Genomic DNA, 23,547 nt, shown 5'->3' with positions numbered 1-23,547 from the left:
TGTGTGTGTGTGTGTGTCTGTGTGTGTGTCTGTGTCTGTGTCTGTGTCTGTGTCTGTGTCTGTGTCTGTGTGTGTGTGTGTGGTTATAGGCCTATGAAGACAGTGCCAGGCCTGTGCAGGTTGTGATGCCCACATCTCTTGTGTCTCTCTGTCCTCTCTTACCTTTAATCTCCTTGTCCTGCTCTTCCACTCTAGAGCATACAGTACGGGTCAGGCTCTCCACCACTGTGTGCATCAGGTCGAACTCAGCAACATTGTACACATGGGTGCTGTCTGGCTCAGAGGCGATCTCCTGCAGCTCACTCAGGTCGGCATTTTTAACCCCTGCCATTGATGATAACAGGAAGGATGGTGATGCTGATGCAGCTGTAGGGGGCTAACCCACTCAACCAAAGCACCCTCTACTTGGATGGTTCAATTATGCATCCAATGACATATACACACAACACAACATTTTTCAGCCACAGAGAGTAATTAAGTTATGTCATTTACAGGAAAAACGTGGATATAAATGGAGATAATCATATTAATTAAGCCAGTCTCTGAAAGGCGAATAATGTATTTTTTCTCACTTATTGTCCTAGATTTTAGGTACGTAGGCACATATAAAATCCTGTTTGTCAATACATGAAAATACAAACCAAAATTTCAAAGGGAAAAAAGGGAGAGTCACAAAGGAAGGTGGTAAAAAGCCAGGGTAGTTGGATTTAGAGGAATATATTGAATGTACATTATTTATTCAACTGAACAATTTTTTTAATTACAAAAGGAAGAATGTAGCTGAGTGTCATGGCACACACCTTTAATGCCAGCACTTGAAAGGCAAAGGCAAGTAGATCTCTGTGAATGCAAGGCCAGCTTGGTCTACACAGTGAATTCTAGACCAAACAGTGCTACATGGTGAGTTCCCATCTCAAAAACACAAGAAAAAGAAAAAGGGGGATGTCTCATGAGAGATGCTTCCTAGGTAATTAGGTGCTGTTTTTCACAGCACACATCAACAGGAGAATTGACCTTGATATAACTTCTTTGACAAATATTGTAGAATCAAGAATAACTAAGCCAGTGCTATAAACTATCAATCTTCAGGTTTAAACTTCTGCAAAAATAAGTTTATTTACATTCAGAAAAGTGTCTATAATCTCATCAGTCGTGAAGTAGACAGACCAACATAGATCAAGGCCAGCTTGGGCTACATAGTGAGAGTTCCAGGCTAGCCTGAACCATAGTGGGAGGGTGGTAGACCTCAAAAAATAAATAATTGAGAAATACTGCTAGAATGGAAATGTTATAGACATAATTATTTTATGCAGTACTAAGCCAGAGGGAAATGTGGGTGAGGATATTTTTAACGGACTCAAACACAATTTGATCTCTGCAACTTCTGATGAATCAAATAAGAAAGTTCTGTGGCTTCCATAGTTGCTACTGAACTCTGTCACCACAAGTCAAGGAGAAGACTGAGTGTCTTGAAGATAGTACAAATTAGTGGGGCTAAAGGCAGTGGCTGCATAGGCTGCAGAAGCTGCAGAGGCTACAGAGGCTTGGGGTATGTTCACTCTGCCCCAAGCACTGTGTTGTTCATGGTCGTCAATACATTCACTCAAACCCTCACAACAACCATCACACAGCTCTTGCTGCAGAGTTAGTGAACTTCTCGGAAGGATACAAAACTAGAAAGGCTATTGCTGCAGTTCCAGGCTGCACTGCCTCTCAGAGAGGGCATTACAAAGAGCAAAGGAAATCGGAGATCGAAGAAGAAAGGTAACATGATTGTGTTCCATGGGTGCAAAGGGAGGTTTCTCTTTTCCAAGAGTCATCAAACAAGGAGGCTTTCTTTAGAAACCCCTGTAATGCCAGTCATCTAGGGGTATTAAAAAGGAGCCACTTTAGAGGCATGTTAGAGAGATGGCGTCAATCATATGAGGGTATTAAAAAGAGGCACTTTAGATGAATGGTACAGAGATGGCCTGGAGCAGCACAGATGACTTCTTTACATGCTTGCCTGGGACAATGACACATCCTTCAGTCTCAAAATACTAAGTAACAAAGCTTTAATAGCCACCAAATGATGTGCATTAGAAGGCTTAAGATAAAGAATATGTTCACTTCCAGGTACTTTCAAGACACGTTCAAATAACATCTGGATGAATTCACTAAGTTTTGTTTAAACACTCTTCTAAGGATTATGAACAAAAGCCTAAAATTCAGGATAAACACACAAGATAATCCCCCATCCGTTTAACTCCTCTGCAGAGGCTTTTTTTAAACCAGATGCGAGACAGAAATGTGTATCTTGGCCAAGGGACTTCTACACAACTGAGTCAATATAACAGAGTGTGTGCTGAATCAACTTTGCAGAAAGAATGCCTTCTCATGCCGTGCAAGTCTACACTTGATAGAATACGCTAGAAGAGACTCTGCCTCTCTCCCCTGCCATCTTTTTACTTCCCCATCTTTATGAATAAAATAGTTTGACTGCGGCAACTGCATGGAAAATAAAGGAAATGGTGGCGATGACTTGGAAGGAATGTGTGCCATCAGGAGTTTTGTTCCACTCATCCTTGCGTCCCAGAATGCACCACAATGCCTGGCACACAGTGGAGCTAGTAATTCTTGAATAAAGCATTCTGTAACCCACAAACCAAGCAGAGTGGTTTCTAAGCATTTTTCCTCTTGTTGGCAGCTATGAAAGATGCACTGTTCAGCTTCAGAGGAATAAATGTTAATGCCTAGTACAAGCAACTGAATCCATTCCCAGGACTAAAAGGCTCACGTGGTTCATTGCCCTTCTATGTTACACAGATATTTGGTGAAATACTTACCAGTCATGGTCCTGTGCTAGTTTCCAGTGTTTTCCATTTTTCTATCATATAGATACCTATGACTAGGTATCAAACAAGTGTGCAAGGTCAAAAGATGCAGATGGGGGATGCAATGTACATCGCTAGCTCTTGAAAACTGGGTATGAGATGGTTCCTACATACGGCTGTGATACAATACTCACCTGACCTTCCATGCAAAAAAAAAATATATATATAGATTTAAATCTACTCAAATAAGGTTTGAATATTAGATATTTTATATTTTTCCCTTGAGTCTCTTCTAGTCTCTCTTCTATGAATGGAAAAGGGGGAGCAATTACTGTTATATAGTTCAAGACAATATCCTCTGCTTCCTTGAACAAAGATAATATACTTCTCTTAGATTGACCTTTTATAAGCATTTTTATTTTCAATGCTAAGAGTAATAGTGCTATCTCTGAAAGTATTTTAGACCAGGGCCATTTACAGAGCTTTTGGAAAGCGTCAGGGACCAGGTGGGCTGTTGTGAAGAAGCAATGAAGGTATAATCTCACCATCTAGTGACTCACTGTTTAGAAAGGTTGCAGGGAGTCAGAAAAGAAGGAAGAACAGGGTGTTAACCGTTTCTGCAACTATTGCCAACATGTCAGACACTAAGAAGTTCTATGCCTGCGGCTAGGGTACACGCCTTTAATCCTAGCACTCTAGAGGCAAAGGCAGGTGGATCTCTGAGTTCAAGGCTAGTCTGCTCTACAGAGTGAATTCATTTTCTGTCTTTAAAAAAAAATGTTCTCACTCTGCTGCCTGCTGATCAAGATGTAGAGCTCTGAGCTGCTTCTTCAGCACTATGTTTGCCAGCATGTTGCCATGCTTCCCACCATGATGACAATGGACTAAACTTCTGAACCTGTAAGCCAGCCCCAGCTACATGTTTTCCTTTGTAAGAAACAGAAAGAAATAAGTCCTAAAGAAGTGACTAATTATCAACCTAACTCTAATATATAAAATAAGAATAAATTTACTCTACAAACAAGGAGTCTTTTTAAGATCTTTCTCTAAGAATCAGAACCATATCAGCACACATAGAGACGGTACCCTAAGGGGTCTATCAGTAGTTCTCAACCCTGAAAAAATGTTTTCAAAAAACAGAGTCTCACAAGTAGCCCTGGCTGGCACAGAACTCTCTACATGGACCATACTGGCATCAAACTTACAGAGCTCTGCCCATCTTTACCTCCCAGGTGCTGCAATTAAGGGCATACATCACTATATCTGGCCTGATCTGGGTGTTTTTAAAGTAAGGTTTACAAGACCCCGTCTCCCTAGTTACTTTAATTTAGTATGTGTGGTGGTTTGAATAAAATGACCCCCATAGGCCCATTAGGGAGTGGGATGCTTAGGCGGTGTCACTTTGTTGGAGTAGATATGACCTTGTTGGAGCAAGTGTACCACTGGAAGTGGGCTTAAAAGTTTCAGAAGCCCAAGTCTTCCTTCCTGATGCCTGAGAATCCAGACATGGAACTCTCAGCTACCTCTCCAGCACCATGTCTGCCTGCATGCTGGATGCTTCTCACCATGCTTCCTGCCATGATGGTAATGGACTACACCTCTGAACACTAAGCCAGCCGCAATGAAATGTTTTCCTCTATAAGAGTTGCTGTGGTCATGGCGTCTCTTCACAGTAGTAGAAACCCTAACTGAGACAGTAGGGTGAGAAGCCTGGAATCAATTTCAGTACCGAACCCACTACCTTTTCTGACCTCTATAGAACCTGAAAGTATTCTCTTGTCATAGAGAACTGTCTTTAAAAAAGCTTATGAAAAGACTCATGCATGATCTTAATAAGCACATCTTAATGAGATTAAAGATTGACACTAGAATAATTAATTGTATAAAATATAACTAAGTAGGCCATTCAAACAAGAGACTTCAAGTGTGTTCAGAGCCCTGTGGAGGAATTTTCTATATCATTTTGATTAATGTCTCACTGTCCTTAGGAATCAGGCTTTTTTTTTTCCTGCCAAAGTTTATTGGTCTCTACTAAGCAGAAAACCTTCCTCTTGCCAAAGAAAATGTAAACACTTTAATCAAAGGCAAAGCTTATCATGTAAATATTTTGTAATTATTCTGGATCCATTGTATATATCCTTTTTCATAAAAGAATAGCTTTCAGGGTGTTTAATTCAATTCAGTAACATTACACATCTTTAATTGCTGCAGAAGTCCTAATTCCTTGGATTTGTGGGAAGTAGTTTCTTCTTGAACAACTTGCAAAGAGACAGCTATAAACTGACCCCGATAAGCAAATCATGACAAATTAAATGGAAACAAATGTGATTAACGTTAGCATGTCACTATATGCTTTTTCAAAAGTCTTGTGCTCAGTATTTCTCTCAGGGATCCAAATACCATGGCTTACGTGACAGAATCACTCTTGTTTTAAATGCAAGAAGCTGGACTCAGATGGCAAGCCAGATATGGAAATCGCTCAGGCCTCTGACTCTCAGAACAACGTGCATTGCATTAAGTGACCTGAGTCTAAGTCCACATTGAAAACTGGACCATTAGAGGCACATAGCAACATACTGCAGCTGTGTATGTTTGCATCTGTAATCCCAGTACTCAGAAACAGGAACCTGTCTTAAAGACAAACAGGGTTGGTTAGATGGCTTGGAGACACATTTCCCACCAAGCCAAATGAGTTCCATTCTCATCTTCTTTCATTCTGGTTCTTCCTCGAAACAAGGTTTCTCTGTGTAGCCCTTGGCCATCCTGGAACTCATTCTGTAGATGAGACTGGCCTCAAACTCAGAGACCCACTTGCCTCTGCCTCCCTAGTGCTGCTATTAAAATGTGCACTTTCAACTGAAGGAGCTGAAGGGGTTTACAACCCCATAGGAAGAGCAACAATATCAACCAACCAGACCCCCCCATACACCCAGAACTCCCAGGGACTAAGCAACCAACCAAGGAGTACACTTGGAGGGACCCATGGCTCCAGCTGCATATTGTAGCAGAGGATGCCCTTGATCCTGTGAAGGCTCAATGGATACCCCATTGTAGGGGAATGCCAGGGCAGGGAGGCAGGAGTGGGTAGATGGGTGGGGCAACACCCTCATAGAAGCAGGGGGAGGGGTGATGGGATAGGGAGTTCCCGGGGGGTTGGGGGGGACTAGAAAAGGGGATAACATTTGAAATGTAAATAAAAAATATCCAATAAAAAATGGGCAAATGTGCACTTTCTCAGAACTTACATGGTGGAAGCAGAGAAGAGGCCCCCCCACAAGTTATCATCTAAACACACACACGCACTTCCATTCACAAACACTAAACAATAAACAGTAAACAAACAAATAAATCTAACAAATGTATACATACCTATGGCAAACAGCTCTACACCAGACTCACGGAGGTTTCTAGATGGTGGGATAATATCATCCTGAGATTTTCCATCTGTGATCAAAATGCCAATCTTGGAAACTCCACTCCTCGATCCTGCTTCTGGTTTAAAGCTATTCTCAAAAATAAAGTTCAAAGCAAGACCTGGGAGAAATAAACACAAACCAAGCATATCTAATTAAAGTCTTCTAGTTTGGAAAGTGTATCCCCATGATGAGTAGAGCTAAGAGGATTTTTATGAGAAGTGAGCTTTCATTTTCACAACAACCTGATAAAAAAAGCCAAATCCACTAGAATAAAGGTAATAAAAAAAATAGCCTGCTATTGCATCAGGATATAGAGCATAGATAGAGGATAACACATTCTGAATTCTTCCTTGAACTTTTCCTCAGGGACTGCAAAACACAATACCAGCAGAGTTACTGCAGAGTAAACATTTCATTCATCTAAGTAAGAAATATCTTTCTTTTGGCTGAATCTTTAATAAACATTTTTGTCTCTAGCAATACCATTTAAGAAATCTTTCATTTCTTTATTTTTCTCTTTTTCTTCTTTTAAAATATACAAAACAATGAGCATCGTCATTGCAAGAAATCTTTTAGAGCACCAAATTGCTCTCCAAACATTTACTGGAATCTTGTTAAGGGTCGAGCATTAGGTTAGAGGATAAGACGCTCCCTCTTTCTCTCTCATTGATCTTATTTGTTCACGTGCTTCATTTGGGGAGCCCAAGACTAAGGATTGACTCTAGAGCCCACCAACACCTCACAGAGCTGACCACTGGTCCATGTGCCTGACTGAGTTCTAAAATCAAACTACTGCCTTTTGAGACGGTTTTTACCTGGAAAGAAATAAGAAACCATGCAATATTGCTTCTGTGTTTAATAATTTTTCGTGGCTATTAACAATTCCACTAAAGTATACTTCAGATTGGCAAGGTGATCAGTTATCAAGGAGCCAACAGTTTATTTAGAGTCCTTAATAAGATCTTCATGGCTAAAACTGAGCCTCCAAGCCATGCGCTAGTGAAAGACAATAGCTTTTCTAAGGTTAAAATCTGTTCAAATAGTGCTGGAGACATGGTTCAGTGGAAAAACCCTTGTCTAGCCTGAGAAGCTTTGGGTTCAACCCCCAGCACCAAAAAAAAAAAAAAAAAAAAAAAAAAAAAAAAAAAAAAAAAAAAAAAAAAAAAAAAAAGAAGGAAGGAAGGAAGGAAGGAAGGAAGGAAGGAAGGAAGGAAGGAAGGAAGAGGAGGGGGAGGAGGAAGAGAGTAAGGAGGAGGGAGAGGAGGAGGAAGAGGAAGAAGGAGAAGAGGAAGAAGGGAAGGAAAGGAGGAGGAGGAGGAGGGGCAGCAACAGCTTAAATATAGTTTGGGGCCTGACATTAATTTGGGGGAAATTCTCAGCCATTATTGTTTCAAGTATTATGTCTTCTTCTGTCTGTCTCCCTTCTCCTCTGGTTATCGCCCTTGTTACCACGTTTGTCTATCTAGCTGTTCTACAGTCACTGGATTTCTGGTGCTGGTATCCCTCACTCCAACACCATGAGCTGTATGGAGCTCATCAAGCTTAGAGGTTCTCCATGAGTCACAGCCAGCCCACTAGCTCCACCAAATGTGCTCCTCATTTGTTTTATAGTGGGTGTTTATTTGGGTTTTGTTCCCTTCCTACAGTTAGTATTTCCTTTGGATCTTTTAATTGGATTTCCATCTTTCTCTTTGTGTGCTCCATTGTTATTGCACATTGGTCTACTTTTTCCATTAAACTAATTAGTGTACTAAAAGTTAAATGATGAAGAATAAGCCACATTAACACAAATCACTTACGTTCATGTCACAGATAATTTTAATGTAAATATTGTTATAGTAATAGTAATCAGCTGTCAGAAATACTAGTGGGTCAAAAGTCTTCAAGTATTTTCATGATAATTACTCATCAAAGTTTCAAATAAGGGTAACGAAAAATCATTAACTAAAAGTAAGACAGCATTGAGTGTGATGATGTACACACCCAGTAGAAAGATGATTAAATAATATATGATGCATCTGCGGTGTTTCTAACTGCACTCACCCATATTACATCACACAGCGTATCAGGGCAGCCTTATATCTGGACACATAGCATGTGCAGGGTACCGTGTGCACCATCATACCAAACAATGCCAATGAGTGCTGCCTGAAAGCCCTAGGTTCAGATTCAAGACTATTATGTGCTACAAATTGCAGCATTCATACTGAACATAGCAAGTTTTCTACTTGTATAGAAAATGTAGCAGCTGAGAAAAACAATGGTTTTTAATGTTTTTCTATCATCATTCCTCAGAATCTAAGTATGAAATCATTATACTGTTGGATTGGATTGGATTGGATTGGATTGGATTGGATTGGATTGGATTGGATTGGATTGGATTGGATCTTAATGCTGTTTGATAAAGTAGCCATTTAAGATTTTTTTAATGTTACATAGTAAGAAAGAAGGAAAAAAGAAAGGAAGGAAAAAAGAAAGAAGAAAGAAAACACTATGTCATCTCTAAAAAAGGAGCAAAATAAGATAATACAGTTGCTAATTGCAAGATATTTAGCTAAGAATGTGCATTGAAGAAAACATACCTGTTAGGGTATTTCCTCCTTTGTATGGAAGGCTTCGGACAGCATCAATCACCTCATCTTTTGTGTTAAAGGCATTCAAGTGCCACTCTATTCTGGGGTCCCCACTGTACTGTGCCAAGCCTGGAAAAGAAGGAAGAGAAAGCACTCCAATAAGTTATGTGCAACTCAGGATCTCATGACTACTCAAGAAAGCAGGCAGAGTAAGACCCTCATCTGTCTAACATTCTTTTCTTTACCTGGCTGTCTGCTCTCCAAGAGAAGTCCTGGCATCGCTAAAGAGCTCTACTTGGGTGTATCTGGAAGTGGAGGGAGTTTACATATTTTCTAGTTCTTTAGAAGCTATCAAATAATAAGGTGTTTGGCATTTAAAAGAAAAATGTCAGTCATGTGTAGATAAAAATTCTAGATTTATTTGTTGTCTTCTCAAAGAAATGATAGTCCTTAGTGACTTACTTAAAGATTATAACTATAAAACTTTTATAGAAAATATATTATCATGTTGCTCAGAACATGACACAAAGATTTATAGGTTTCTCTCTCTTTCTTCTTCTTCTTCTTCCTCTTCTTCTTCTTCTTCTTCTTCTTCTTCTTCTTCTTCTTCTTCTTCTTCTTCTTCTTCCTCCCACCCTTTTTTCTTTTTTTATCTTAACTAGAATTACCTTCACAAAGTTACATTGCCAAAATATTGTTTCCAGCTTTTCAATTCAACATTTCCCTGGACTTGAGTGTTTCTTTTAAATACAGATGGCTGTGTGATTAATTCTTATTACAGCTATGTTCTAACATTTTATTATTAATAATAGTAAAGGGAAGAAAGAGTTTCCAAAGAATTAACATATTCAGTAGTCAAGTAAATGAAGGTATCCATTGGAAATTTTAATAGGAATAATAAAAAACTGTTAAGAATAGATATTTAAGCCGGGAGGTGGTGGCGCATGCCTTTAATCCCAGCACTTGGGAGGCAGAGGCAGGTGAATTTCTGAATTCGAGGCCAGCCTGGTCTACAAACTGAGTTCCAAGACAGCCAGGGCTACAGAGAAACCCTGTCTCAAAAAACAAAACAAAACAAAACAAAAAGAATAGATATTTACTGATCTGAAAATCTGCTTTCAGGAACACCCAGGTAGTTGATCCTGTAACTTTGAAGGTAACTTTGTAAACAGTTTCTGAATTTATGAAGAATCTGCCCAGAAATTTTTAGTAGCAACTAGCTTCTGTGGCCCAAAAGTTTTACCAATTCTTGTCTTTTCTGAGCCCACGTTGAATGCTGTGACCAGGTTTTCCAAGAAATTGCGCACCAGCCTGAAGTTGAATCTCCCAATACTCCATGACCCATCCACCAGGATGACAATGTCAGCGATGGCTGGAGTCTCACAGAAGAATTTTACCTCTGCAAAGTGCAAACCATAAAAGCGCATGTGTTACTGTCAGAACTCTTAACAGTGGGAGTCAATTTCAGTTGTCATTCAGATAACTTAGTGCTAAGAACGCAATAAAGTTCCATCAAAGCTGCCATCTTTTTTTTTTCTTTTTATAACTCTTCCCTTAAATGCATTCTTCCAAGGAAAAATTTGTAGTAATGGTTGGCAGCAGACTTGAGGGTTCTGGAAAGAGTTAGCAAAGTGTTGTCAGGTTCCAGCCAACCTGGCAACTCACCCTGCTGTATGCTTTAGAAAGTGGTGTCTGTACAAAATCTTCCAGCCTTGGGCTTCAGCCTGTAGGAAATTCTTTCCAGGAAAGGTCTCAACAGTATCAGTAAGGGTCATCTTCCTGGGATGGGCTGATGGCTAGAAAGAGTCAAGGCTTCTCTCCTGCCCTGGTAAGCCTATGTGAGATAAGTCTTGGAGAGGTATTTAATCTAAAAATGGCACAGAGACCTTTGATTAAGTAAGATGTTAATCTAAAAAAGAGAAAGTTGGGGAAGGGCTCAAGGCTCGCCCCCAAGTCTAACTCATGTGTTGATGTTGTTACTGGTGGTGGTGGTGGTGGTAGTGTTGCTGTTCTTGTTGCTACTGCTTTTCATATTGTTTCTATATGTCGATGAGTTTTTTTTCCTAAAGATAGCTAAGTAATTGGTGTTTCCATAAGTATTTCACATAATGATCCATAAATAACAGCAAGCTGTTGGCATGGCACCCCCAGGATCTGACCATCATGGATGGTGTCCACCCACTGCAGGAATGTTGGGGAAGAGGAGAGAAAAGCTGCCTTCACAACACAGATGGATCCCTGAGTTAGCACAGGTCTATGGATGATGAGTTGAAACCACTGCTGTTCATAGAGAGCCAATTGGTGGTACATTCTTAATGTGGTTTACAAATCTTTTAAAATATTATGGAATCTTTAGTATCCTAAATGCTTCAATTTTGTTCATCTTTGCTGGATTTTATACTAAAATAGAAGTGATTGTGTGTGTGTGTGTGTGTGTGTGTGTGTGTGTGTGTGTGTGTGTGTGTGTGTGTTTATACATGCTTTTACTTTTTTTCCAGACCAGAAAATCCTTACTTGGTTTAATGTCTTAACATTAAAATGACAACATAACAATATTTGAAATATAATTTGTATATTGAAAATCAATATGCAGAAAATCACAATCAAAGAACTGAGCCATCAGTGGGATGTGCTCACTGGTATAACAGTGGCAAGTCTCTGGGTTGAGGATCCCAACTGCTATATAGATTGAATTCAATGTCTACTGCACAAGAAGTAATTCATACCTAGTACTGTAAGTATCATTAAAACCCACGGTTAGCTGGGCTGTGGTGGCCCACGCCTTTAATCCCAGCTCTTGGGACGCAAAGGCAAGCAGATCTCTGAGTTCAAGGCCAGCCTGGTTTACAGAGTGAGTTCCAGGACAGCCAGGGCTACACAGAGAAACCCTGTCTCAAAAAACCAAAAACAAACAAACAAACAAAAAACCCACAGTTAGGGAGGTCATTAGCCCTGGAGGGAGAATCTATTGATGTTGTTTTGATAAGTAGACATGTTGTCAAACTGCCTTGGAAAATCGTGTTTGTGATAATAGATTTGTGCTGCTCTCGGTCAGAGAAGCTACCTATGGCAGTGGAGAGTCGCTAATGCCGAAATTCCTAACTGTTCAAACTACAGGGAATAAGCGACTATAAGTATGCAGCCACAGACAATATTTACATCAACCTCCCTCTCCAAGGCTCAAGGAAGATGGAGAAAGCAAGGAGAGAAGAATTTAAGAGCCAAAAGATAGGGAGGGGCATGTGCTGTGAAATGCTGTCTTTGGAAATGGCGTGGCAGTTGCACACATAAACTAAGAGCAGTTATGGCTGCCTGTACAAGCTGAAACAAGTCCAAATTCCAGTATAGAGTGTAGAGGGGTTCTTGATACCCACCCCTAGCTGAGTTTGTCCATAGCTGCTGAGGGAGGTAGAGCTACTTTTCTCTGAACAGGTGGCCATTGGTAGGTTGTCCATGCCCCACTGGTTGACACTACACCCATGTGCACATGGGCATCACCCAGTAGATTATGCCAAAAGTAAATGACTTGAAGACAGAGATGAATCAGGAAAAGATGGAGCTGGAGGCGGGGTGGGAGGAGGGGGGTAAGATATGGCCAAGATCCATGATATATGTGTATGAATTTTTGAAAAATTAAAAAAGCAAAATGCACCTGGGAGGGAAAGTGGATGGGGAGTGGGGGCAGAGAGGGAAACTTGGTCTGGTATTGGGTGAGGGAGAAGGACTGAAGCCCTGAGGGTCAGCAGAAATCATGGAAACAGGCAACCTCAGAAGGTAGGAAGATGGGGGGACCCTCCAGAATGCACCAGAGAACTTGGAAGTGAGAGACTCTCAAGACTCAAAGGGATGGAGCTTAAATGAAATGCCAGACAGTAGGGAGATGGAACTCATAGAACCCACCTCCAGTAGGAAGACAGGGCATCAAGTGAGGGAGGGGGTTGCCATCCCACAGTCAAAACTCTGACCCCTAATTGTTCCTGTCTGAAAGAACTGCAGGGATGGAAATGGAGAGGAACCTGAGGAAAAGAAGGTCCAGCGGCAGGCCCAAAGTGGGATCCAGCTCAAGGGGAGGGCCCAAGACCTCATTAATAATGAGGCTATGGAGTGCTCACAAAAAGGAGCCTATCATGACTGCCCTCCAAAAGACCCAACAAACAGCTGAAAGAGTCAGATGAAGATATTTGCACCCAACCAATGGACAGAAGCTGCTGATCCCTGTGGTTGAATTAGGGAAAGGCTGGAAGAAGCTGAGGAGGAGGGCTACCCTATAGGAGGACCAGCAGTCTCAATTAATCTGGAGCCCTGATATCTCTCAAATACTGGACCACCAACTAGGCAGCATACACCAGCTGATATGAGGCCCCAACACATATACAGCAGAGGACTGCCAACTCTGGGTTCAGCCAGAGACGATGCTCCTAACCCTCAAAGGACTGGAGGTCCCAGGGAGTTTAGAGGTCTGGTTGGGTGAGGGGTGGGTGGTGGATACATCCTCTCGGAGACAGGGGTTGGGAAGGAGGTATGGGATGTGGAACAGTCGGAGGGTGGACTAGCAGCAGGGAGGGGAATAAAATCTGGAGTGAAAATAAATAAATAAATAAATAAATAAATAAATAAATAAATAAATAAATAAGTGACCAAAAAAATTGGCTGCACTAGTGTGGCTGGCAAAAGAGACAGGCAGTTTAACAAATTTGTCTTTGCATCCACCACATCACATTTGCTTAAAGGAGCATGATTTTTTCCAGACATAAATATGCATGGAAGACCCAGATCTTTTTACCAGGCGAGGGAAAATGTATTTGCCAATGGACTACTCCAGTCATCATTATGGAAGGAAGCTCAATAGTACAACTCAATCCAGAGGTATTATTTACATTCTTGGCCCTAAATTCCCCTTATTTAAGAGAAGAAAGATACCAGTTTTGCATTTGAGACTCAGCCCTACTGTAACTTAAGTCTAAAGCAAATACTGCTACAATTTGTGGAAGAGAAATTCCTTAGGTTTTGGACATAATCTGGACAAACGGTTATCTTATTATACTTCAAGAGCCCATGCTTATTAGTTTTTAAATGAGGAATGCCAACTCACAAATGCTGTTGTTTTGTTTCTTTCAAAAACATCTACATATATTAAATAATTGGGCAAATGTACAAACTTTTTTTTTTAGAATGCTCCTTTTGCTTACACTTTCATGGGCTTTCTTGCTGCCTGTTTTTGCAATGCTAGGCACTGAGCCAAGGGCCACACTCATCTGAGGCAAGCACCCTCCCACTGAGCCATCTTCCCAAGCTTAGAAAAGACCACAGAGTGGAAATCCCTTCTGCTTATCCAGAAGAGTGAGGAAGCTTGTCTTTACTATTTTCAAATGATTTCCAATTAAAAATATCCTCTTGATTGAGCTCACTCATAAATTAAATAAGTTATAACTAGGTCACAGTATAAAATGGAATATAAGTTCAAATATTGATTAACTAATGATACTAAAGTTTGAAAGGTTGTTCACATTACCAAAACACCTTAAAGGAAGTTAAAATCCATGCGTAAGATCCCTAACCACATTACTGGAAAGTCTGAGGCGAGAAGACCCCTGGGATTTGGGGCTATGTGGAGAGGCTGTCGCAAACAAACAAAGTGAATGATAAGAGTGATGAATTACAAACAGGAAGAGATACCACACAGCAGGGAAAACATGACTCTCAAGAATAAAGAGCCATGGGTAGATGTTCAAAAAGACAAGAGACAACGGCCAATGAGTGAACAAATAAAAACTTAATTATTTTAGTGGCCAAAATAAGATCATAGTGAAATATAATGTGTGTTCGCTCAACTGGCAAAAATTAATAGATGTATGGACACTTATAGTTGCTCTCAAGATGAAAAATTCCTCAGCATGTATTTACCAAACCATGTCTGGAAACACTTGTTAAAGCTGGAAAACAGCAAAGGAAAGCTACCGTTGTGTTCACAAGTCAGATGACTCAACATAAGAATGATATCAATTGTTCTGAAATTGATCTTCAGATCTTAACCCCAATAAAACCCAGTTAACACATGTTCTGGTTTGTTTCTGTTACTGTGGTAAGTCACTGACCTGGTTTTACAGGTCTGATCTGACTATGTAGGAACAAATGACATGGCAGGGCAGGAACATGCATTTCACAGAGACCAGGAAAAGTCAGAACCTGAAATAACTCAGAGCACGACTGCCCTGCTGACCTATATCCTGCAAGGAAACCCTGTCTCTGCTTCCTGCCTTTTATTTCCGCCCCATGACATCATATTGTGAATCCATTAAGGAATTTACCTATTGATTAAGTCAGAGTCCTCTCCTTATCTAATTGCCTCTAACGTCACCATCACAGACACAGGCATTAGCGTGCCTCCCAATTCAATCAAGTAGATAATTAAGTCAGTCACCACAACATTGTTGATCAATGATCTAACACAGCACTTCCCAATATTCCCATTATGGACAGTTGTGAGCCACCATGTGGTTGCTGGGATTTGAACTCAGGACCTTCGGAAGAACAGCCAGCACTCTTAAGCATTGAGCCGTCTCGTCAGCCCCAATATTCTCTTCCTAGCTTCATCTTAGTTCTTCCTGGAATGTCTTACTTCTTAGAAAAGCACTGTGCAGAAATGAATAGTAATTGCTTTATGTCCATTATCCTTTATGTTATTAATTATGACTGAGCTATAACTGCCTATACACTTGAACAATATTAATCTATATATGTCTGTGGAAGTTTTTCTTCTTGATGAGACAGTGAAGCCGATTGTTCTGTCTTCTGAGTGTAGGTCTCTATAATGAACTAAGTAGAGCCTGAACAGAGCCAAAGACAAACTAGGAGGGAACATCTGCCAGCTGTCTAGACCCTCTGGGACAGCATTTTCACTTGCCTTGAGCTTGCTGGGTTTTAGTCTGGAATTGACACCATCAGCCTTCAGATTTGAATGGAAACTACACTGTTCTTGTCTCCTGAATCTCCAGCTGGCTGGCTGCCTCCATGATTTTCTGAGCCTGTTCCTTATAATCTTTTTTACAAATGTCTTTTTTCTCAATTAAAGACCAATATCAATCCTATACAATAAGTGTTCTTACTACTTCATAGAAAAGAGACAGTGTAAGCAGAGTGGGAACTCTGCCCACTCCCCACACACTGAGAAAATGGAAAGTCTGAATTCAAAGGTAGAGCGGACTACAAAGCCTGGGTGGCTTAGATAAATTCACTTCAAATACTATCACAAAAGGAGAGGGGGGAGAGAGAGAGAGAGAGAGAGAGAGAGAGAGAGAGAGAGAGAGAGAGAGAGAGTCGGACAAAGGAAAAATTATCAAGCTCCCCTTATGAGGAGTTATAAAATCAAACCCATGGGCATTTGTCCTACAATCGACCCACAATGCATAACACCACAGCAGCTTGCAGGAATGTGAAGCCCAGTCACGGCACCACAGCCAAGAGAACATTTCAGCTGCCACTCAGAGTCCTGAATCATAACAATAACTGACAGCCCTATAAACAGCACAGTCATCACGTTCTCCTCTCCCCAGGGCCTGGGAGAAGACAGCTGCTTCCACATTTAAAGGGCTATCACCTCAGAAAGGGGATTAGGAGTTTCTCTATGCCCACAGGAGCATCCGGGTGACAGATTTTAACTCAGTTACAGGCAGGGTGTCTGCTTTGGGGAGCAGCAATGTCCCTGTTAACTAAAACAGATGAGCCAAGCATGGTGATGCATAGCTGTAACCACAGAACTTGAGAATAAAGCAGGAGGATTCTCATCCATTGAAGGCCAGCCTGGGCTACATAGTAACACAGACCCAAAGGACATGCATGGTATATACACATTTATAAGTGGGTATTAGCCATAAAGTACTGGATAACCAACAAACCCGAAGAAGTCCAAGGGAGGATGATTGAATCTTTCTCAGAAGGGAAAACAAAGTAGATATTGGAGGCTGAGGGAGGAGGGAACTGGGTGGACAAGGGATGAGGAGGGGAGCAGGATGGGAGGATCATATGTATGGAGACAAGGGAAGAGAGAAGAGAGATTGGCTGGGGGTGGGGGGCAGTCTCTGGGATGTGCCAGAGACCTGGGATGGGGATGCAACAAAAGGTCTATGGGAGTGACTCTAGCTGAGATTCCTAGCTGTAGGGGATATAGATAGATCCTGAAGTGGCCACTTCCTGTAGCCAGGCAGGTCTCCCAGTGGAGAGATTAAGACAGCAACTCACCCACTAAACTTCTGACCCAAAAGGAGTCTTTTCTACAAGATGTGCAGACACAAAGACAGAGGAAAGACTGAGGGAATGGCCAACAATGACTGCCCCAAATCAAGACCCCCATGGGCAAGAACCAATCCCTGGCACTATTAATGATACTCTGTTATGCTTGCAGACAGAGACTCAGCATAACTGTCTTCTAAAAGGCTCCACCCAGCATCCCATGGAAAGAAATGCAGAAACTCACACCCAAACATTAGATAGAGCTCAGGGAGTCTTACGTAAGAGTTGAGACAAAGACTGTGGACCCAAAGAGGGCAGGAACTCTATGGGAAGACCAACAGAGACAACTAACCAGGACCCTCTGGGGCTCCCAGGGACTGAACCACCAACCAAAGAGTGAACACTGGCTGGACCTAGGCCCTCTGTGCATGTGTAGCAGATTAGCAGCTTGGTATTCGTGTGGATCCCCCAGCAATTGGAGCAGGGATGTCCCTGAGTCTATTGCCTGCCTGTCTGTAGATCCCACGCTGCTAAACGAACCGCCTTGCCTAGCTTCAGTGGGAGAGGATGCACCTAGTCCTGCAGCAACTTGATGTGCAGGGTGTGTGTGTGTGTGTGTGTGTGTGTGTGTGTGTGTGTGTGTGTGTGTGTGTGTGAAGGGGGCTTCTCCTCCTCAAAAGAAAAGTGAAAGGTGTAATGGGGTGGGGGGGGGAAGAGTTGCATGAAAGAGTACTGGGAGGAGGGGAAGGGCAGATACTAGGTTGTAAAGTGAATAAATAACTTTTTAAAAGTCTTTTCTTTTTTTTTTTTGAAAAAAAAAGTGAGATCGAGGAAAGAAAGGATGGGACAACTGAGAGTCTCAAATATCTTCTCTTTGGCCTAACTATGTGGCTCTCTAATAACTTCCAAAGCTAAATCATAGGAGTCCTGCTCCCTCCCCAACCACAAGACTGAGCTAAACTATTGATTGTGCTTGGCAAAGCTTTACTGATCTCTACCACTTTTGACTTGTCTGCATTTATTCCTCACTGCATGCCAACACAGTTATTCCTTCCCCAACACCTCCAATTTCAATCACTTCTCACACACACACACAGAGAGAGAGAGAGAGAGAGAGAGAGAGAGAGAGAGAGAGAGATTATCTACCCTCTCAAAAGTGAACTTACCACAACAAAGATATCTAACCTAGATTGACTTGAGAAAACACAGTGCTCCCTAACATAGTTGATATGACATCAGCTTTGAATATTCGTTTTTACACTTGCCCAGCTACTTCCCAACTTCTTCAACAGTGACTCTAGAAAGGCTATTTTGTCTTATCAGCTCTGCTTCTGTTGTGGATTTGGTCTAATACTGCATGCATTATGTTAATTTGGTCCCCAAAATTGAATGAGAATCTGCACCTCCACATGTAAGACACTGAGGGAGCCTGTCCCATCGCCAGTTGTGGTAAATAAAGCTGGCAGCAGACAATGTCTGAGCAGGGAGACAGAGGCAGGACTTTAGGATTCCCTGGCAAGGGAGTGGGGAAGGAGCAGGAAGAGGGAAAGCCACAATGCTGTTAAAGGAGTAGAAGCTACAGGAGTAGAAGCTACACTTGAGGTGTGCTGGACAGAGAATGTAGCCAATATGTAGGTGCTGGGAAACTCAGCCTGACAGAGCTGCAGGGCTGGGTCCAGAGCAGCCAAGATGGAATGTAGGTTTTAGAAGTAATAACTCAGGAATATCAGAGGGGAGTATATTAGCCATGTGGAGGTTTGGAGGTGGCCCAGCCATTGAGCTGTTAAGGCATATTAAAATATAAGGCTGCGCATGTGTCTTTCATTTGGGAATCCAGAACCTAGCGGGTAGTGAGCGAAGACAATTTGAGTAGTTATTTGGGTTCAGCACCAGTTTTCAGATACAGTTTTCTCAAAGTCTAGAGCCAGTGCGTAACAGTCCCGTTTGTTTTCATCTTGTCCTAAGGTATGTGGCTCTGCAATCATACAGATTTTTTTTCTGAACACAGGGCTGTCTACTTAGTTGTTCTAGGTAAATGCCTATGAACTCAATAGCTCAGCAATCCCTGTGACTAATTCACTAATAACAAGGAGTCCTTGACAACTTTAAGCCCAAAACATCTGCTCCTTTTGATGCCAATAGTTCATTCTGCAGGAACAGACATAAGACATTCTAGAATACTCTCAAGTGAGAATTTAGGTACTGATCAGAGAAGCTCCACCATTCTGAAAAGAGATGGACTCTGCCAAAGTCACTAACAGTACTTACAGTAACAAAGTAGCTGTTTAAAATGTTACAATTTCTTTCTCAAATATGGAAATTTGAAAGTTTCCTTTGCTTTTTTTGGAAGCTAGGAGTTCTCACTACTGTAGAATTTATGAGTTGAAAGTAATAAGTGTCCAAGAAAAAGAAGGTGTCCAAAGTTTGGTAAATACCAAAGGTTGTAGAGGAAGAATGAGAAATCTGGAGGTCAAACACTAGGAAAAGTTCAATTCCCTTGTACTCTTGGTGGGCTAGGATTCATCAAAGGAACAGGTGAATAGAGTGTGGGGCTCTGTGGTTACTGACTGACTGATCTTGTCTCCTTTTTAAAAAATGTGTACCCTATAACTTGTGGCACAGAAAGGGAAAGGAAACAGAATTTTTTCTTTCTGCTGTATTTAAAGATCTTTTAATAAACATGGCCTCTCTCAGTCTTCTCCCGGATTCAGAGCTTCTTTCCTTAAGCCCCCAACAAGCCAGCTATCCACAGACAGTTCAGGAGGAGCCATGAGACACTAGTACAGTCACTGTTGCTGATATGCCCAGTTTTCTAAAGACACAGATTGAAGCTACAGACTCAGCCAACCGTGAAGTGAAAGTACTTTAAAAATTGTATCTGGACTGAACATGTACACATTTCTCCTTTCCCCCTTGATACGCAGTATAACATCTATTTCTATTACATTACTCTATTAGGTACTATGAATAATCCAGAGATGATTTGAAACACATGGGAGGATATGTGTATTATATATTCATGTTGAAATAATTTTTAAATTTTGTTTATTTGTTTATTTAAGGCACTTTAGCAGGCTCAAGTTTGGGTAAAGGGGATTCAGAGTCTGTCTTCATAGTTACTGAGGCATGACTTTATTTTCTTTTTAAAATACACACATGCACACACACACATACACACACACACAACAGGAATAAAAACACAATTTCCTTAAGATCCTAATATAAGCCATACATGATAGTGTTGACTGCCCTCCACAGCCCTACATGCTAATAGTGAGTATTGTGCTCATTTGTAAAACAAAGTTGGCACTTAGAGGGTTAAACTGTCCAAGACTGCACAACTAGACAGAAAGCAGAGGAGGACGGTATTTCAGGGACTATTTGACCCCAAACCTGGATGCTGTCTAAGCTATGCTGGCACAATAACAAAGACAGTGAGAAGAAAAAAAAATTAATTTTGAGACAAAAACTACCCGTGCAATAATGCTTCTGTTTATTCTCCCAAATTCAGACTGGAAAGCCACTCCTTTTCTGATGTCATGCAGAGCCTGGCCACTCAGGCTCCAGGAAGTGCACAAAGCATTTACTGCCTTGAGCTTGACTCACTAGTTTTGCAGTGGCTCTGTGTTTCAACAACACATTAGGGAAAGCACAGAGAGCAAACCAGGGGCAAAAAAAAAAAAAACTGAAATGAAAGAAAGAGTCTTTCTGCTGCACATTTGTTGCAACAGGTCAGGGTCTCCCAACCTTATAAAGTTATCTTCCCATAAGAAGACCTTCTAGACATGTTTTATGTCGGATTACCTCCTCATGAAATCCTGATGTCATTACTGTATTACTGTTTATGCACTTATGTATACCTAAGCTATGGACATAAAAGGAATAAATAAAATTTTCAGCCTCTGCACCCAAGAACCAATTTTGCCCCTTTGGAGTCTCACACCCAGTGAAGGATGATGCATGTGTTAAACCACTGTTTTGCAAAAAAAAAAAAAAAAAAAAAAAAAAAAAAAACTTCACTCTTGTAAAGCCAGGAGCATCTGAAGCCAAGCAGAGATAAATGGGCAAGTTACACATTTCACAGGGTTGTTTGTTTGTTTGTTTGTTTGTCTTCAATTCTTCCATGGGATGACTGTTACTGTCTGCATGGGAAATGTCCCCCAAAGGCTGGTTTATCTTTGACTACTTGGTCCCCGGCTAGCTTTGGGAGTTGCAGGAGCTTTAAGAGGCAGAGATGCACAGGAGGAAGTGAGTCTGAAGTGATGCTGTAAGACTATAGCATGATCTCGCCTCCTATCCTGTGTCTGTTTCCAGATCCACAGCAATGTGAGAAAGGAGCTATCACACATTCCCACTGCCACGTGTCACATGCCACATGCCAGTCATGCCATCCCCACCATGATGGCCTATAACTCCTCAGATCATAAATAAAAATCAATGAAGCCCTTCTCCCTTAAGTCTCTTCTTGTCAAGTATTTAGACACAGCAAGGAAAAGGGACTGGGGCCCTAGGTGCAACAGTGATTGAACACAGGTATGCATTGCCCAGGAACACTTCCATCCATAACTGACCGTGTATGCGACACTGTGTCCCATATTCTATAAGAGTGCTGAAATGTTCCTGTCATCTAGTGAGATCACTACCTTCAGAACGAAGTGCAATGCATGGCTCATTTGTTTGTGATAATGCTGGTGATGACCAGTCTTACAAAATATAGCACACAGACTAAGTGCTGAGAATAATATTTGAAAATGCTGATAAGTGACCATGCTTGAGGTTTGTGTTTACCATAAAATGCATTGGTTTCCGACAGTGTGTTTCTCCTATTCACGAGTTTACTATACAGCATTTGTAGTGTCATGCTAGCCACCGCCTACTGTATCTCTTGTTAACTGCACTCAGTTGCATCGGGAACCAAGGTGAATGACAGACCTGTTTATGCAACCTTAGTGCAAGTAACAGTGTGGAAATAGATCCACAGATAAAGCATCTACCACGCAAGCAATAGACCCTGGGTTGGAATACCGAGAGTCTGAGGAATGGCACCGTGCACACATCTGTTATCCCAGCTCTCCTATACCAAGATAAGAGACAGAGACAGAATAGACCAAGGAATCTCACTGACCACCTAACCTGGCATACACAGACATGAGTGAGAAACCCTATCTCAAACAAGGCAAAAGTGAAAAATGACATATGAGGTTATTATCCTCTAGCCTCCACACGTGAGCTGTGAGGTTCTGCTCATACACACACACACACACACACACACACACACACATACCATACACATATATACACATACAAAGGTATCTAAATGTGTTTAAGTATACATTATGATGTTCAAAAAACAATGAAATTGGCCACTGACAAATTTTTCAAGTTTCCTGTGGTTGGGTGTGATGGTCTAATCCACATTTGTGGTAGTTTGAATAAAAGTGGCCTCCATAGGACTAGAGAGATGGCTCAGTGGTTAAAAGCACTGACACTCTTCCAGATGTCCTGAGTTCAATTCCCAACAACCACATGGTGGCTCACAACCATCTGTAATGGGATCCAAATCCCTCTTCTGATGTGTCTGAAGACAGCTACAATGTAGTCATATACATAAAATAAATAAATGCTTTTTTTTTTAAAAAGTGGCCTCCATAGGCCCAGAGAGACTGACACTGTTAGGAGGTGTGGCCTTGTTGGAGTAGGTGTGGCTTTGTTGGAGGAAGTGCATCATGATGGGCAGGCTTTGATGTGTCAAATGCTCAAGCCAGATACAGAACAGCATTCACTTCTGCTGCCTGCAGATCAAGATGGAGAACTCTCAGCTCTTCTATCCACCTGCGTGTCTGCTTGAATGCTGCCATGCTTCTCACCATGATGATAATAGCCTAAAGTTCTGAAACTGTGAGCCAGCCCCAATTAAATGTTTTCCTTTATAAGAGTTGCTATGGTCATGGTATCTCTTCTCAGCAACAGAAACCCTAACTAAGGCAACATCTACAGCCCAATGCCCCACTTATGGAAATGGAGTCAGAATTTATCCAGTGCTTGCTTAAAAACCCACCTATATGCTTATGTTCTAACTGATCTTTCATTCCCCCTGTCTAGCTGACATTTAAATCCCAAATATCCCCACTATTTCCAAGATGAATCCACAATCTTGAGTTTGGCATGTGTAAGCCCTGGAAAACTAGTGGAAAGGTGATAATGTTTTTTAAATCAGTCTCTCGGTTATGCATTAAGAACCATAAAGGTGTCAAAAGTGAAGTTAGGATGTGAAAATGTGCCTTGAAAGCCATCAGAGGACCTGGCTGTATCCAAACATAATTAGCTTGCATAATTCAGAGCTGGCTCCTCATCTGGAGATGCCAGAGGAAGCCTGTGTTGTGCTGCACGGGTCTATGCAAGCTCCATGAGAGTAGACATCTACCAACCGTGAACAACAGTTAATCACCAGGAGATACCTCAGTGCTTGCCCAGTCTACTGACAAATATCAAATCTTCTCTATCCAGTTACTGTCA

At 41.4% G+C, this 23,547-nt stretch overlaps 1 protein-coding gene across 3 annotated transcripts in view; it reads right to left on the bottom strand.

The window, feature by feature from the left end:
• Positions 1-23,547, bottom strand: part of Col14a1 (collagen type XIV alpha 1 chain) — a 209,322-nt gene that overhangs the window by 140,610 nt on the left and 45,165 nt on the right. For all 3 annotated transcript variants that reach the window (XM_029469983.1, XM_021183602.2, XM_029469984.1), the window contains exons 6-9: positions 10,046-10,201; positions 8,812-8,931; positions 6,183-6,347; positions 163-324 (exon numbers count right to left, since the gene is read on the bottom strand). In XM_029469983.1, coding sequence (XP_029325843.1) covers positions 163-324; positions 6,183-6,347; positions 8,812-8,931; positions 10,046-10,201 — 603 coding nt within the window. The remainder of the gene's footprint in view (positions 1-162; positions 325-6,182; positions 6,348-8,811; positions 8,932-10,045; positions 10,202-23,547) is intronic.

Source organism: Mus caroli, chromosome 15 (assembly GCF_900094665.2).
Source record: "Mus caroli chromosome 15, CAROLI_EIJ_v1.1, whole genome shotgun sequence".
NCBI lineage: Eukaryota > Metazoa > Chordata > Mammalia > Rodentia > Muridae > Mus > Mus caroli.
The sequence above is the reverse complement of the archived record's forward strand: the minus strand, read 5'-3'. Positions and strand labels throughout refer to the sequence as shown.